Source organism: Saimiri boliviensis, chromosome 2 (assembly GCF_048565385.1).
Source record: "Saimiri boliviensis isolate mSaiBol1 chromosome 2, mSaiBol1.pri, whole genome shotgun sequence".
Taxonomy (NCBI): domain Eukaryota; kingdom Metazoa; phylum Chordata; class Mammalia; order Primates; family Cebidae; genus Saimiri; species Saimiri boliviensis.
The window spans coordinates 323,017-340,228 of NC_133450.1; the positions used below are offsets into that span (position 1 = coordinate 323,017).

Below are 17,212 nucleotides of genomic sequence, written 5' to 3' on the forward strand. Positions count from 1 at the left end.
TTTAGTAGAAATGGGGTTTCACCATGTTGGCCAGGCCGGTCTCGAACACCTAACCTCAGGTGATCCATCTGCCTCGGCTTTCCAAAGTGCTGGTATTACAGGTGTGAGCCATTGTGCCCAGCCCTAAATATGTTTTTCTAAATGGGTTCATGTAATTGTAGCGCACTGACTGTTCTAAGATCATGGATAAAGAGATACCACCACAGTTTACATGGAAGATGGTTCTATTAATCGTGCAAAATGTGGATAAAAGGGTTTAAATTAATGTTAAGGATATGCTACTGGGTGTCCACAGGAGTTGCTAATGTATGACTTCACAGTGGAAGGCAAGCTACAAAAATAGTTAACACAATAATTATTCAGTTTAAGGATCTAAAGAATTAAGCAAGCCTTAAGGGAGTTCCCAGTTCCTGTTTTTCATTTATTTTAAAAATGTTTGTTATGGAAAAGCTGCATCACATTAAGTAATTATATCAAGCAGTCAGCTTTTTAAATATAGCAGTATAATATTAAAGATTAGCTGTTACTCAGTGAGTACAGGGAAGTGTATGTACGTTTACCAAATGCAGAAACGTTTTAAAATCAGTCTTCAAATACAACTGGAATTTTCCAGCCAGTCAAAGGATGAGCTTTACTGTTGATTATAAATTAGTGTTCTTCGCCAGGGTACAAATACTAGATTTTTCACTAGGACAGTCTGGATAATATTTTGCTGCTATTTTTAGAAGATCAAATGTTATCTCATCAGTTATTCATTCATACAGGCAACCGTTCCAATGGATCATCTATTAACGCATATTGAGGTTAGCAACTATTAATCTGTTGAAGCTGGCATCATATTTAACACATAACTTACATTTTCATCATTTTGTAGATGCATGAAGATATATGTGTGTTAACTAAATGTATACTTCAGTCCCTTGGGAGGCTTCACTTATTTGCATTTCCAATATGAACTGGTATTATTATATTTGCCCATTTATAAATTACAGGAGCAAAAAGCCCGAGAGATCCAACGACTGAAACGAAAAGAAAAGTCCACAGAAACATCCGATCAAGAACCTGGGCTATGAATTTCCAATCTTCCACAACCTGTTATGAAAAAAATAAAAGCACATTAAACAGTTGTAAATTCTGTACATATTTTAAGATATAACAAACACGCTGAGTTAGAAGCCAAACAGTCTCTGCCCCCCGTTACTGCCTCTAACTGAGAAGTGACCCTATACTCAGTTCAGGGACAGACACTAGCCTGATGGTCCATTACAGATATAAGCTTTAAAAGAGACTACAAAATTTGTTCACATCAACTTGTAATCTATTACAAGTGGTCTAGTTCGATAATTTTAAAACAAAAATTAAAATAGACTACTTGGATATTTTACAATAAACTTAAAAAAATTATTCTTACTATACAGTTATTCTTGCTACTTATTCTTGCCCAGTAGTGTTTACTTATTTTAATATTTTGAGAGACTCTACCCTGAGGTTAATTTCATGCCAAATTAAAAGTTCATTCAGAGGCCGGGTGCGGTGGCTCACATCTGTAATCGCAGCCCTTTGGGAGGCCAAGGCGGGTGGATCACTTGAGGTCAGGAGTTCGAAACCAGCCTGTCCAACATGGCGAAACCCCGTCCCTACTTAAAATACAAAATATTAGTCAGGTGTGGTGGCGGGTGCCTGTAATCCCAGCTACTTGGGAGGCTGAGGCAGGAGAATCACTTGAACCTGGGAAGCGGAGGTTGTAGTGAGCCAAGATCGTGCCATTGCACTCCAGCCTGGGCAACAATAGCAAAATTCCATCTCAAAAAAAAAAAAAAAAAAAAAAAAAAGTTTGTTCAGAATAATGCACATTAGAAAGCTGTTCATCTTCCCCACATACGCACTTTATTATTTTTGGATTTCCTGGGGACCACTTCAGTCTAATTTCATGGGCACAGACCAGTCTTCCCTGGAGCCAGCTTTAGTAGAGAGCTGGTTCAGCCTGTCAGAGCCACCACAAGGAAAGAGCAGGCTGAGCCGGGCCACTGAGCAGCAGGGACCCCCTTTCTACAGGGCCATTTCTTTGACCATGGGTGAGCTTCTGTGAAGGATGGTGTCCTCTATAAGAATTATGCTTCAAGGGGTAGGATAATTTAGAATTTAGGGCATTGTAAACACTCCATCACTTCTCTGCTTCCAAGTTTTCCTCTGAAAATAAAACCCACCTCCCTGGTCCTAGTAGTATGAGCCATGACCCTTTTGCACAATACTTTGAAGACATTTATTAAATTCCATCTCAGTTTAAACCATTATCTAACAAATATATGTACTTTTAAAAACTTAATTGATAGCTCCAAACCTTATGAACTAATTTAATTATGCTACCACCAAATAGATACTTCACAAATCCAGAGCATTAAAAGTTTTTAGACGGGCGCACCAAAGTCTCAGCGGTCTCCATGAAAAGAACTTATGCATGTGAACAAATACCACGTTTTCCAAAAACCTACTGAAATAAATAAATAGTATAAGGAAGGAATGTCTTATTGAAATTAAATCATTCAAATATGAGCAAAAATCAAAGTTTTAAAAAATATATACATCAAATGCCCCTTTTTGGGGGAAAGGCTGTTATTTCGCCAAATTCATTCTCTCTCCTCATACCTGATGGAAAGTTTTCCATTTAAAGTAGCTTTAGAAATTATAATTAACAATTTTAATGTACATTCAATTATGAAAATGTTACTAGAGTCACAGGTTTAAAATAATACACCATAGAAAGAAAGCAGTGACAAGACTGAAATCTTACACATTTTAAAAGAAAATGCAGCCGGGCGCGGTGGCTCAAGCCTTGAATCCCAGCACTTTGGGAGGCCGAGGCGGGTGGATCACGAGGTCGAGAGATCGAGACCATCCTGGTCAACATGGTGAAACCCCGTCTCTACTAAAGGTGCAAAAAATTAGCTGGGCATGGTGGTGCGTGCCTGTAATCCCAGCTACTCCGGAGGCTGAGGCAGGAGAATTGTCTGAGCCCAGGAGGCGGAGGTTGCGGTGAGCCGAGATCGCGCCATGGCACTGCAGCCTGGGTAACAAGAGCGAAACTCTGTCTCAAAAAAAAAAAAAAAAAAAAAAAAAAAAAAAAAAAAAAAAATTTATCTTTGCCGGGCGCGGTGGCTCAAGCCTGTAATCCCAGCACTTTGGGAGGCCGAGGCGGGTGGATCACGAGGTCAAGAGATCGAGACCATCCTGGTCAACATGGTGAAACCCCGTCTCTACTAATGGTGCAAAAAATTAGCTGAGCATGGTGGCGCGTGCCTGTAATCCCAGCTACTCCGGAGGCTGAGGCAGGAGAATTGCCTGAACCCAGGAGGCGGAGGTTGCGGTGAGCTGAGATCGCGCCATTGCACTCCAGCCTGGGTAACAAGAGCGAAACTCCGTCTCAAAAAAAAAAAAAAAAAAAAAAAAAAAAAAGAAAATGCAGGCCAATATGATCGCCTTAGTAAAATTGTATTCATGTTCAATTCTTGCATTTCAAATACTAACCTTAAATAAGGAGACAGAGTTATTTTTCTATAAAAAATTTTAAGCAGATGTTTGATTTTAGGCGAATTAAGCACAGTAAACACTACTACTAAGCTTCATATGAATCCTCTGATATATAATACATAACACATAATAATACCTTCTCTTAATTTCCCTAACATTCTCTTATAAATGAACAAAAAGATTCATTTTAGAAAAATATATTGGCTATATTTATAAATCTCACATTAGGTTCATTCTTTAAAATAACTTTTTTTTTTTTTTTTTTTGAGATGGAGCCTCACTCTGTCACCCAGGCTGGAGTGCAATGATGCGATCCTGGTTCACTGCAACCTCCACCTCCTGGGTTCAAGTGATTCTACTGCCTCAGCCTCCCGAGAAGCTGGGACTACAGGCATGTGCCACCATGCCCAGCTAATTTTTTTGCATTTTCAGTAGAGACAGGGTTTCACCACGTTGGTTAGGTTGGTCTCGAACTCCTGACCTCAAATGATCTGCCCTCCTTGGCTTCCCAAAGTGCTAGAATTACAGGTGTGAAGCCACTGTGCCCGCCCTAAAAGAACTTTTGATAACTGCATTAACTATTGTAACCTTGTTCTGCCTACAGATTATCACAATTTAGAAACAGAGTTACTGAAGACAAAATTAAAACAGTTCACCCACTGCCCTCACCCCCCAAAATTAAAACAATTCATTATGTCAGAGCCAAGAAATATGGCAGGATTATATTATTCCTTAGAATATATAACACGAAATTTTCTTTGCAGTCATCCAAGATGCTGATGAGGGAAGCGGAGAAGTGAGATTTGTGTAGATGCCCCATTTTGCACGTGTTTTAATGGAAACAAACCTTAGTAAAGCTCTTTTATAGAAAATTCTGTCAACAGGTCTGGCCCTCCATCTATGCTTAGCCTTACTTAAGGGTCACGCTTTTTACTCTGCCAAAAGAAATAAAAGTAACTTCTGAACTTAGAACGGAAGCAGATCTGCGTTTGCAAACACAAGTCACAGACCTCACGGACAGCATTTTCCTTCACGATGTGTCTTGTAATGTAGCGAATAGAATCGAGTGCAGCTTCCATTGTGTTTCTAGAAGATTCTGGTCCACCACCACTCCCAGTTTGCTCCTTCGGAGTGAAGTACCTATCCGCATGACTTCGCATGCAAAGCAGTTTGGGAAGCTTGTGAAGAAATATCTTGCGCACCCAAGGTGCCATGGCGTTATGTGTGGAGGAAGAACGGTGATGAATGTTGATAGCGAAGACGGTCACCATAATTGACAGTGTCACAAAAATCATGGTAAATACCAGATACTCTCCAATCAGAGGTATGACTTTTGAAGATGAGGGTATGATCTCTTCAATAACCAGCAGGAAGACAGTCAAAGAGACAAGAACGGACGTGCAGAGACAAATCTTTTCACCTTCATTTGAAGGAAGATAGAAGACAAGCACAGTTAAAAATGAGAGCCCGATACAGGGTATGATAAGAAACAAGGTATAAAAGAGAGGCAGGCGCTTGATTACGAATGAGTACGTGACGTGCGGATACCAACAACAGCTGTCGGTTCGGTTCCCTTTGCTCCCCGTGGCGCTCACAATCTCCCATTCTCCATTATCAAAAAAATCTCTCTTGTCTACATCTTGGTCCTCTAGAATTATATCAACCTGCGATCCATCGTAAGTCCAAGAGCCAAATTTCATGGAGCAGTTCTGAAGGTCAAATGGGAAAAACGTGACATCGATGGTACAGGAACTTTTGTAGTTTGCTGGTGGAGTCCAGGTGACAGTGCCATTGTACCTGATGACTGTTTTCGTACTGGTCCCTTCAAAACGTCCGTCTGCGCTAAAATACACACATACACAATCACAACGCACCATGAACTGTATTAATAGAAACCTAATATAAAAGCAGACCTATCACCGATTGCATGAAATAATTTTTAAGTCACCATACTTCAGATAAGATATACCTGCTACGCGTAGGGGACCCTCCTCTAGGAATTTCTTCCTTAAATGTCTAACTCTACTAGAACTGAACCCCATCTTCTGCAAATACTCCAGGACTGACGAATCTCTATTTCACAGAAGCCTGAGATTCTACTGGTTGAAAGGATCTCACCTTACAAAATAGACTCAGGCTATTTACACAATGGGCATGCATACAGCCAAAACCTGAATCCACATTCCTAGACTCGTTGCACAGTGCTCTTCCTCCTTCATCACAAATACTGGCCGCTTTTTACTTTGATGGGAAAAGACCATCAACACCAAGCTAGGCATGACCCTGAAAAGCAGCTGTGCCTCTCAAGCTCTCCCACCAAGTGAATTCATATACTGGAGAAGTCAAGCAGGAAAGCACGCCACCAACATAAGATTTCTTTAAAGTATTGTTCTTTGTCTTCAAATTCATGTGGTTTTTGCTCACCGTTCTGTGATATATCCATGTTTAATACAAAAATGTTTTCAATTACTGAAAATGAAATGATGCTCCAAGAAGCTGCATCCTGTGTCCTTACAAGCTTTGTTCATTTCTTAAGAAGCACGGAGGTAAAGGGTGTCAGAAGATTAAAGATATTTTTGTGTAGCAGTTGCTCTGTCCTCAGGCCAAACACCTTCTTTCAAATCAGACAAAATGCTTTAAGATTAGCACAAATTCCTAGCTTTGCCCAGGAGTGGTCTTAGAAAAAAAAAAGGTACTCAGAACTATCCTCTCCCTAAGTTAAAAAAAAAAAATCTTCAAACACACCTAGGTAGGATGCCTCTGAATTAATAATTAACCCAGGATTCCTCATTGTGAGAAAACGATATAGCATTTAAACACAATTAGAAGGATGCATATTTGACATGAAATATGACCTCAATAATGTAAAAAGATACCCAAACAATCTAGAGTCCACCAAATATGTACTCTAGTAAATCAAGGGAAAATGCCACCATTAGTCCCCTTGGTGTGATCCCCTATGCTGCCCGCATGCGAGCTCTGTGATCGTGGGCAAGAACCACCATCATAAACCTCTGTTTCCTCATCTGTAAACATGTCATCACACCCAGCACATGCGGTCATGTCATTTGATTTTTACATCTCAACAATTTTCAAAAGGGAGAAAAATTATTAGTGCCTAATAGTAGTATATATGTTTTATTTCAAAAATATGAAACTATATTTAGAATATAACTTACTTATCAAACAAAACGATGTCGGGTGTCCAGACAGAGTCTGAAGGGACACGTATAACTTTTATTCCACCATAGTCCTCAGGGTTCCATCTTAATTTTACATCTATCCATTCCTTTAAAACAAAGAAATCTGCCTCAATTTCAGTAAAAGTAATAATCAGAAGTATTGAATGCTACACTTTTTTGTCACATCAGAAATTGTGGACGTGAGATCATCTCTACCCCTGCTAGAGAACACTCACCTCCCTGTCTGTCTTCTTATGGACACCAGATCACCCTGTCCTCTCTGGTGGTGGTTCTCACCGTGGTCCGTGTGAGACACAGGCAAGAACCAGAGCCAGATGTGTTCACGGCTCTGCTCAGCACCTCATCTCCCACCAAATGATTACATCCAGGCCTTGAAGTCACAGGCACTTCACATCCAGGTTCAAGGGAACCATTCTTTTTTCCAGACATATTGCCACCCAATTTGGCTGTCCTGGTCCATGCAAATGGGAGTTGGATTTATGGCACATTCTGCATATTTCAACACCTTGCCCTGGCTCCACACAGTTACAATTCTGTGATCAACAGGGGCTGTACCCTGAGAAAAGTGTATCTGCCTTTCAGGAGTTTGGAGTTAGAGATAATAAAGGAAAAACAAAAGGAAGCGCTCAGTAGCAGTTAGGACATATGTATGGTGGCCCAGAAAAGAACAGAACTCCTTTATATAAAAGGGACTGTCTACATAAAAATAATTCATTTCATTCTTGCCCACTTCCCCCTCAGAGTCAGAATCATTGCAGTGGCCTATAAGCAGCTGCTACTCCACCAGCCTCTTCTTGCTCATCTGATCCCGTCTCCTACACCTGCCCTCCCCAATGGCTCTCTCACCACTAGCCACACTGGTGGCCTTGCAACTGCTTAAACACACGAGGCGCACAGCAGCCTCAGAAGCTGTGCACTTACAGGTCCTGCTGCCGGAACGCTCCTCCGCAGATCCACGTGTGGCTTGCTTCCTCTCCTCCAAGCCTTTGTTCAGACACTATCTTCTCCATGCTGCTTTCTCTGACCACCGTCTTTATAAGTACACACCTCCAATACTCCCTAGTTTCTTTCCCAGTGTGTTTTCCCCCAAGCTTATCAGCTTCTAAGGTAATACACAACTTGTCTTTCCCCCACTAGGATGAAGTTCCATGAGGGCAGGTGATGCGGTTTGGCTTGTCCCCACGCCAGTCTCATCTTGAATTGTAGCCTCCATAATCCCCACATGTTGTAGGAGAGACCCAGTGAGAGGCAATTGTATCACGGCGGTGGGTTTTCCCTGTGCTGGTCTCGTTATAGTAAGTCTCACGAGATCTGATGGTTTCATAAAGGGCAGTTCCCCTGCACACGCTCTCTCGCCTGGTGCTGTGTAAGACGTGCCTTTGCTCATCCTATGCCTTCCACCATCATTGTGAGGCCTCCCCAGCCGCATTGAACTGTGAGTCCACTAAAACTCTTTCCTTTACAAATTACCCAGCCCTTATGGCAGTATGAGAACAGACGAATACAGCACAGTTTTTTGTCTGTTTTGTTCACTGCTGTTTCCCCGGTGCCCATAACAGTGGATGGCACGTAGTAGGCACTCCAAAAAATATTGGCTGAATAAATAAAAGAACTCCATCTACCCTCATCTTTCTGTATCCTGCACATCCACCAAGGCCACATATTCACGTATTCATTCATAGTCACAAACATCCATATTCTTGTCTTTCTGCTATGAGACCTATAACAAAAATAGGTATCCCAGTCACTCCTTGGGTGCCTGTTTGAATTTTATACATACCTGTTTCAACCAGACATTTGTTGTCATTAACTGATTTTTCTCATCCTTAAAAAAATAAACATTTAAATAAGGTTATTTCAATTACAGAAACAATTCTTTAATAAACTTCACATTGTTATATAAACATTCTTCTCATAGTACCCACATTTGGTTCATCAGTCTAGTTCTCTAGAAAGCTAGGATCTTTCTTCCAGCCTAATTTCACATTATTCCTTTCAACACACTCTATTTCAGATAAACTACACTGAAACATACCTTTGGCATTTTTACATTTAACATTCATCAACCCAACTACTACGCTTCCTCAAATTTAAGATCCAGTCTAAGATATAAGCACTGTGTTATTTTATGTGCATAGCACTAAGAGGGGGAGAAAGGCTGTCCACAAATTGCAAGCTGCCATGAATTTAACACACATCATGATTTCAGAGGTGTTAAAATGCAGAAAAGTGTGCTTCCTAGAATCAGTGAGACCCAGTATTTCTGTACATTCCTGAGGGACATCTCTTACGGTCATTTGCCTCTACTGAAGCAAGAATCTGAATCTCCTTGTAGATCTACTATATAGAAATAATCCTGGGGGCTGGGTGCAGTGGCTCACGCCTGTAATCTCAGCACTTTGGGAGGCCAAGGAGGGACGGATCACTTGAGGGCAGGAGTTCGAGACCAACCAGGCCAACATGATGAAACCGCATCTCCACTGAAAACAAATACTACAAAAAATTAGCCAGGTGTGATGGCACATGCCTATAATCCCAGCTATTCAGGAGGCTGAGGCACAAGAACTGTTTGAACCCGGGAGGCCAAGGTTGCAGTGAGCCAAGATCATGCCACGGCACTCCAGCCTGGGCAACGGAGCGAGACTCCATCTGAAGAAAAAAAAAAAAAGAAAAAGAAAAAGAAAAAATATTGAGGTCACAGCCTTGCATGCCAATTTCATAAAGCTTTTGGCGCCTACTTTTTTTATAGAGAACTGGAGATCCCTGGTACTTCTCACTTACATATCTCTGCTCTCGTGTCTTTGCTATGCCAGTCCTTTACCAAATATTCAAGGTCTAATTAAAGTATGGTTCTTCCATTAAATTTTATTAAATATCATGGAGCCAGGAGAATCAATAAAAGATCCATAATCACCAGCCACAAATATATTATGTATAGGATACAATGCTATGCACAGAGGCTCACAGAAGTATGAGGCAGTTGGGGAGACGGCAGAGGTTAAATAAATATTAATCGCTCAGCTAACTGGAGGTGACCCATTCCTTATCCCATCCCAACAACAGGCAAGTGACCCAGGACAAAGGAATAGACCAGAAGGAAGCATACCCCTGGGGATGCAGGCAGCTCTGTGAGGTCCCTGCATGGGGAGAATGAGTATGGGGAAATACAGCATGGCCACCTCTCTGACAGTGCAGTTCCAAAGACCAATTTTCCATGATTAAAATGCTGTAGTTTTTGGATACAGAAACTGGCCCAGTGGGGCAACTTGCCTGAAGTCACACCACCAATTAGTGGTAGAACTGATTTTAGAACTCAAACTTCCTAAATCTAAACCTCACCTCACCAACTCTATTGTCCGCCCCAGTCACACACCATCCAACATAACTGCTGATCCCTGTATCTGAATATGCCTGTTAGGCAAAAGTTCTAAACAGAGGCATTTATAAGTAGGAAAGTTCTGGTAAACATATTACCCATGATGGGCAGTAGGTCATCTTAGAGAATCTAATGAAAATTATAGGCCCTTTCCCTAGAAAAATGTGCACGCGCACATAAATTCGGCTCCCAGCAATATTTAGCATTTTCAACAATGACACGGATAAAAGAATAATCCATAGGTTCTCAAATGGTTCCAAAGATGTGGTGGTCAGCCATTACTGTAAGGGATACCGGCTCATTTAATGTAACCTCAAATGCCTCCCAAGCATCTATAACGTGCTCAGCACAATGGACGGTGCAACAAAAATGAAACTGAGGATGGACAAATGTACGATGACCCCCAGGAGGAAACCACAAATAAATGGAAAAACGTTAACTACACGCATAAATACAGCAGGAGAGTTTCGGGGATAATACTGTTTTAAAAAAGAGTTTATCTTGACTGGGCACAGTGGCTCACACCTGTAATCCCAGCACTTTGGGAGGCTGAGGCAAGTGGATCACGAGGTCAGGAGTTCAAGACCAGCCTGGCCAAGATAGTGAAACCTCTTCTCTACTAAAAATACAAAAATTATGGTGGCACGCACGTGTAATCCCAGCTAATCAGGAGGCTGAGGCAGAGAATTGCTTAAACCCGGGAGGTGGAAGTTGCAGAAAGCAGAGATGGCGCCACTACAAGACTCTGTCTTAAAAACCATAAAAGAAGCCGGGCGCGGCGGCTCAAGCCTGTAATCCCAGCACTTTGGGAGGCTGAGGCGGGTGGATCACGAGGTCGAGAGATCGAGACCAGCCTGGACAACATGGTGAAACCCCGTCTCTACTAAAAATACAAAAAATTAGCTGGGCATGGTGGTGCGTGCCTGTAATCCCAGCTCCTCAGGAGGCTGAGGCAGGAGAATTGCCTGAACCCAGGAGGCGGAGGTTGCGGTGAGCCGAGATCGCGCCATTGCACTCCAGCCTGGGTAACAAGAGCGAAACTCCATCTCAAAAAAAAAAAAAAAAAAAAAAAACAAACAAACAAAAAAAAAAAAAAAAAACATAAAAGAAAGAAAAAAAGATTTTATCTTTAAAATCAAAACAAACAAGCCAAAAATGAGATTAAAAAAAAAAAAAGGCAGAACATGTGGGAAATAAGGCAGGAATCTACCACATATGATTCCAGGCAGCTTAGCGATAGAAGGAACTAAAACAGCTCAGACACAATTCAGTGAAGTTTCTATTCTCCATCTCCAGGGCCCTCAGCCTGCATCTCCCCTGACTCCAGCCATCTTCCCCTTTCTTAGTCACTGACATTTCATTTCCTGTGCTCTTCTCTCAAAAAACAAGCCTTCCCCAACTTCCATGCTTGGTTAGCCCTTCCTTCTACATTTTCTACAAATGTTCCTCAAGAATTCGGTTCCTGCTCTTTCTACTCACTTTAAAAACTCATCAAAGTGGGAGGTGAGAGGTGAGGGCAAAAACAAAAACAAAAGTCTCATTGAAGTTTTCCACAGTCGCCTCCAGGCCAGCAATTCCAGACGGACATCCTTGATGTCATCTGCCACCTCAGAGCCAGTCCTGACTTCCCAGAGGCTAGTGAACACTTTCTTTGGAATTAACACCTCAAACCACAATGAAACTCATCATCTTCTCTGCCCTACTTGCATAACAAGGAATAGTATCTTTCAAATGTATTACTCTTCCATTCTAATCACCTAGTCTTCAAAATGTGATGCCTCCTTTCATATTCAGTGGTCAAGCCCTTTCTTCTTCTATGTAGTCTCTCACTTGTGTCCCATCTTCTACTATCTCTTTCACCCCTCAAAACCATGTGCGTTACTCTTTTACTGATCTTCTGGAAGTACTGCTTTCACCATGTTGTTGCCTATCAGATCTCTCACTCATTCAGCATGTGCTATGTACCAGATACCGTGCTGGGCTCCGGGACAGAGACAAGGAATAAAGTTCACCCAGCTTTGAAGATGAAATGCCAGAGCACATGAGTACCAGTGAGTGTCATGGGCACCATATTACAGTGAAAAAAAAAAAAAAGTTTAAGCACAGGAGAAGCTGTCTTAGGGAGTCTGGAGAGATTTCACAAAGGGTCTGACAAATCAATTTGGCCTTGAATAATAAATGGCCAGTGCCAGTGGGAAAGTTCTCCCAGGAAGAAGGCATGGCAGGAGCAAAGACAAAGTGGCCTGCAGAGATCCGCCTGGCCCTCCCCACCATCCAGTCAGACCACTCCTGCATGCCAGGGCTGCCAACATTCATCTTTTGACGTAAACAGCTCTACAGAGGGGCTCAGTTATCACTTACATATCTATGATTATATTGTTCCTCCGTATTTAAATACTCTTCCTCTCTGCCATGTAAAACCCTACACTTGGTACAAAGCCAGTTCAGGTGCCACCTCATCTACCCTACCTTCTTTGATAAGGTCATTCATCAAGATCTGAATTCCCAGCTCTTTCTGGCATCAGGATTTAGGGCTACAGTGTTCTACACCATTTCTGTGCCAATGGCCTCAACCAGAAAGATCTTTGAGAGTAAGCCCCACCCACCTTACTTTTCTTTTCTCTCTCTTTTTTTAATTGCATTTTAGGTTTTGGGGTACATGTGAAGAACATGCAAGATTGTTGCATTTTTGCTGCCTTCCTCCGGATAATCTCGCTCCGTTGCCCAGGCTGGAGTGCAGTGGTGCAATCTCGGCTCACTGCAACCTCTGCCTCCTGGGTTCAAATGGTTCTCCTGTCTCAGCCCCCTGAGTTGCTGGGATTACAGGCACTGACTACCACCCAACTAATTTTTGTATTTTGGGTAGAGATGGGGTTTTGCTATATTGGCCAGGCTGGTCTCGAACTCCTGCCCTCAAGTGATCCACCTGCCTTGGCCTTCCAAAATGCTGGGATTACAGGTGTGAGCCACCGTGCCTGGCCACCACCTTACTTTTCCACTTTCTTATTTTCATTTAAAATCTCCCCATATTGACTAGTCAAGGGCTGAGTACACATCCCATATATGATCATTAACCTTTCTGGAAGCAATGAGATGACATAGCAATAGACTTTGAAAAAGACATATCCTTTGGTTCACTAACTGCCTTTCCCTTAAGAAAGGAGACATTCAGCCATTTGTGTACAAATATATTCATCATTGTTAATTATATTTAAAACATTAGAAATAAGCTTCTGTTCAAAATAGAATGCTTAAATAAATTACAGATGAAATAGTCAACCATTAAAAATTATATTTGAAGATGATGTAATGACATAGGAAAATGTTAATCATGTCATAGTAGAGAAAAAGCAGTAATCAAAATTATATCTAAAATATTATTCAAATTTTGTAACATATACACAAAGAAAAACTGTCAAGAAACACAACTAATTATTGACGTTAGACATCTCCAGGTAGTAGAATTAGTCAATTTTTATTTTCTCATTTGTATTTTTTTGTACTTTCCAATTCTCTACAAAAATCACTCATTGCTTTTGTAATCAGAACATAAAACACACCTATTTTATTTTAAAACGCATGTGTGTATATACATGTATATGTATGTGTGTATATATGTACACACACACACACACATACATATACTTGGTTTTTCTGGGAACACAGCAGGGAAATAATTATTGATATACATGTTCAGAATAAGAAGAAACTAGTTTAAAGGCAGCATGAATGTTTTCGTTTAAATAGATAGGATCTCTTGACAATAAGAACAAGTTAACAAGGGAACTTATTCTACCTAATGAATGTCGCATGGAAAAATTTATGAAATGTTTTAAGTGTGATCCCAAGATAATGATCTATTGTGATGCTTTTATGTCCTAAGAATCTATCACTCTATTTTTGGACATTTTCTCTTAAAATTTTTTTTTCTTTTCCCTACGTTCAAGCTAACAAGTTACTCTTAAACTTTCTGAGCTTATTTTTAACACATTTTAGGACTATACAGTGTCTCAGATCTTTGAATTTGTTAAAGATAGATTTATAATTACCAAATTGAGATAAACAGTTTCTAAACTATAAAATATAATATAAAAGCAGTGTGTTACCATGCATGTGGCATAATCATTACTTTTCCCTGGTGAGTCCCTTCAGGAAAAGGACTGCCTCAATCACCTTTGTAATCCTTAGTGCCCAGCACAGTGCCTGGACACACACCAGGCTCTCACTAACCTGTGGGAAATTGGGCATATAAGGATATGCACACCTACCACATCCACCAATTGAGATATTGCAAGTCCAAACTTTATTTTTATTTTGTCATTCAGGTGTTCCACAGGACGAACCCATCTTTCATAGCTTTGAAATAAATCCTTAAGCAAACTATCTTCATGTTTTGCAATAGAAGAAGGTTCAGATGATCCTGTATAACAAATTTTTAAAAGTTAGTTACTGGCTTCTCTCCCACCAGATACCTATATTTCAAACAGAAGTTCAAACCCAGGAGGCAAATGTTGCAGTGAGCTAAGATCAGGTCACTGCAATCAAACTTGGGCCAAAGAGCAAGACTCTGTCTCAAACAAAACAAACAAAACAAAACAAAAAAAAAACAAAAAACTTCAGCATTATTAGTGAACTAAACTATAATTTAGGCTATTATTAATGCAGCTCTTAAAATGAAATATTAATGTAAGTATCTCTGATCAAATAAGGGATACTCTCGTTCAGGTATGTCTTAGTTAAATCAGACTACTGACTATGGAACATGCTGAGTTCCTTAAGAAACACTCAGTACACAATACAGAATAGTTTCAAATCTAAGTAATAAAAGCTTTTAAATTTCCAGAGTTGTGGGGGTTATCTAGAAATTCCAAACCCAGAAAACAGACACACTAAAGCATATCTCATTTATCAATTATAAATGTTAAAACTGCTTTAATTTGCTTTTCTTTTTTTTTTTTTTTTTTTTGAGACGGAGTCTTTCCTGGTCTCCCAGGCTGGAGTGCAGTGATGTAATCTCGGCTCACTGAAACCCCTGCCACTGGGATTCAAGCAATTCTCCCACCTCAGCCTCCTGAGTAGCTGGGACTACAGGAATACACCACCACACCCAGCAAAGTTTTTTATTTTTAGGAGAAACGGGGTTTCACCATGTTGCCCAGGCTGGTCTTGAACTCCTGACCTTCAATGATCCACCTGCCTCAGCCTCCCACAGTGCTGTGACCACAGGTGTGAGCCATTGTGCCTGGTCTAATTGGCATAATCTTAATATGAAAATATATAAATATTGAATGACTTCTTTAGCTTTGACATACTTTGCTACTATATTTGTATAAAACTATACATTTGTATGAAGCTGCTTTTTAGGGAATAAGGAAGGAAGAACTCAAAGATAGCAGATAGTGTGCTGTCCTGGAAGCTAAATGAAGAAAATGTAGCAAGAAAGGTCGAGTTTCCCAATCTATTGATGCTATGCATGAGCCGTGCAGAGGCAACTGAGAACTGAGTGTTGGATTAGCAACAGTGAGGTCTATGGTGAAACTAACAAGAGCCATCTACAGGGAGAGAAGAGAGATGAACTGGAGTATGTTTAAGACAGAATGCAAAGACAGGAATGACCTCTTTCCAAAAGTTACGCTGATACAGGGATATAGAGGAGGAAGAGTCAAGAAAGGTTTATTTCAAGATCAGTAAAAAATAAAAATAGAAATAGAAATGTTTGTGTGTGAATGTGAACATGGTTGGCTAAATAATTCACAGGGCTCAATGTAAAATGAAGATGAGCAATTCCTATTCAAAAATCAGGAAACGTGCCATTAAATATACTAAAATAAAAACGTTTTTCTTTTAAAAAATCAACTTTAGGGCCTAAGTTGTTAAAAAAAAAAAGTCAAAATATAAAATATTGTGGATACCATGACCAAAGACTGGTTAGATTAGGGCATCAGAGTTATATTTATACTTCTACAGAGCTCAGATAAGCCTCTCTTGAGGAAATGAGTTTTCAATAATGTCTGGGCTGGGATCACTTAAGGAAATGTGAAATGTGTAAAATTCAAGCATAACACTGACTTAAGACTAACAATACTATGAGAAAAAAAACCACTTTTACTTGAAACAAAAATGTCGCTGGCTTATTAATCAGCAAATATACACACAGGATTACAGTAGCTGGTGATGGTTCTTCTCCATCCTAAATGAAATGGTTGGAAAGAAATTAGCACTTTCACAAAATCTTCTCTTCATGATGATCGACCATGTTTTCCATACAGAGATATGAAAGAATACTCGGGTACTCCAGCTGGAGGAAACCTATTCCCTGATTCTCTTTTGCTGCCTAGCTCTTCATAAATATTCTACTTCTCAAGAGTTTGTGTCCTGCTTCCCTGAATAACTAGTTTTTTTTTTTATTATTTATTTACTTATATTTATTTATTTAGAGACAGAGTCTCACTCTGTCGCCCAGGCTGGAGTGCAGTGTTGCGATCTCAGCTCACTGCCACCTCCACTCCTGGGTTCAAGTGAGTCTCCTGTCTCAGCCTCCCGAGTAGCTGGGACCACAGGCACACAGGCTAATTTTTGTATTTTTAGTAGAGATGGGGTTTCACCATTTGGTCAGGCTGGTCTTGAACTCCTGACCTTAGGTGATCCAACCACCTCAGCCTCCCAAAGTGCTGGGATTACAGGTATGAGCCACTGCACCCAGCAGTAATGGTTTAAGATACTTAACATTTAATCTATAAATAGTGTAGAGTTTGTGTGGTGATGTCTGTAAACATCTCCTTATACTGAAATGCACAGCATTAAAGATATTTCGATTTAGAAAATTATACACTAGAGTCATTCTTGATGTTTACAAGCCATTAATTTTATTTTAATTTTATTTTTTGAGACAGAGTCTCACTCTGTCACCCAGGCTGGAGTGCAGTGGTGTGATTTCAGCTTACTGCAACACTGACTCCCAGATTCAAGTGCCTCAGCCTCCCAAGTAGCTGAGACTACAGGTGCCCCCCACCATGCCTGGCTAATTTTTGTATTTTTAGTAGAGGTGGGGTTTCACCATATTGGCCAGGACAGTCTTGAGCTCCTGACCTCGTGATCCACCCAC

General features: G+C 40.6%; 1 protein-coding gene across 2 annotated transcripts in view; it reads right to left on the bottom strand.

Annotated features, from left to right (window-relative positions):
* Positions 1-79: 79 nt before the first annotated feature.
* Positions 80-17,212, bottom strand: part of CHRNA5 (cholinergic receptor nicotinic alpha 5 subunit) — a 28,892-nt gene continuing 11,759 nt past the window's right edge. Inside the window, exons 2-6 of one of the 2 annotated variants that reach the window (XM_039469381.2) lie at positions 14,376-14,527; positions 8,512-8,556; positions 6,708-6,817; positions 4,539-5,370; positions 80-1,092 (exon numbers count right to left, since the gene is read on the bottom strand). In XM_039469381.2, coding sequence (XP_039325315.1) covers positions 931-1,092; positions 4,539-5,370; positions 6,708-6,817; positions 8,512-8,556; positions 14,376-14,527 — 1,301 coding nt within the window. In that variant the 3' untranslated portion in view covers positions 80-930. The remainder of the gene's footprint in view (positions 1,093-4,538; positions 5,371-6,707; positions 6,818-8,511; positions 8,557-14,375; positions 14,528-17,212) is intronic. The other variant, XM_074392587.1, reaches the window with a different exon arrangement.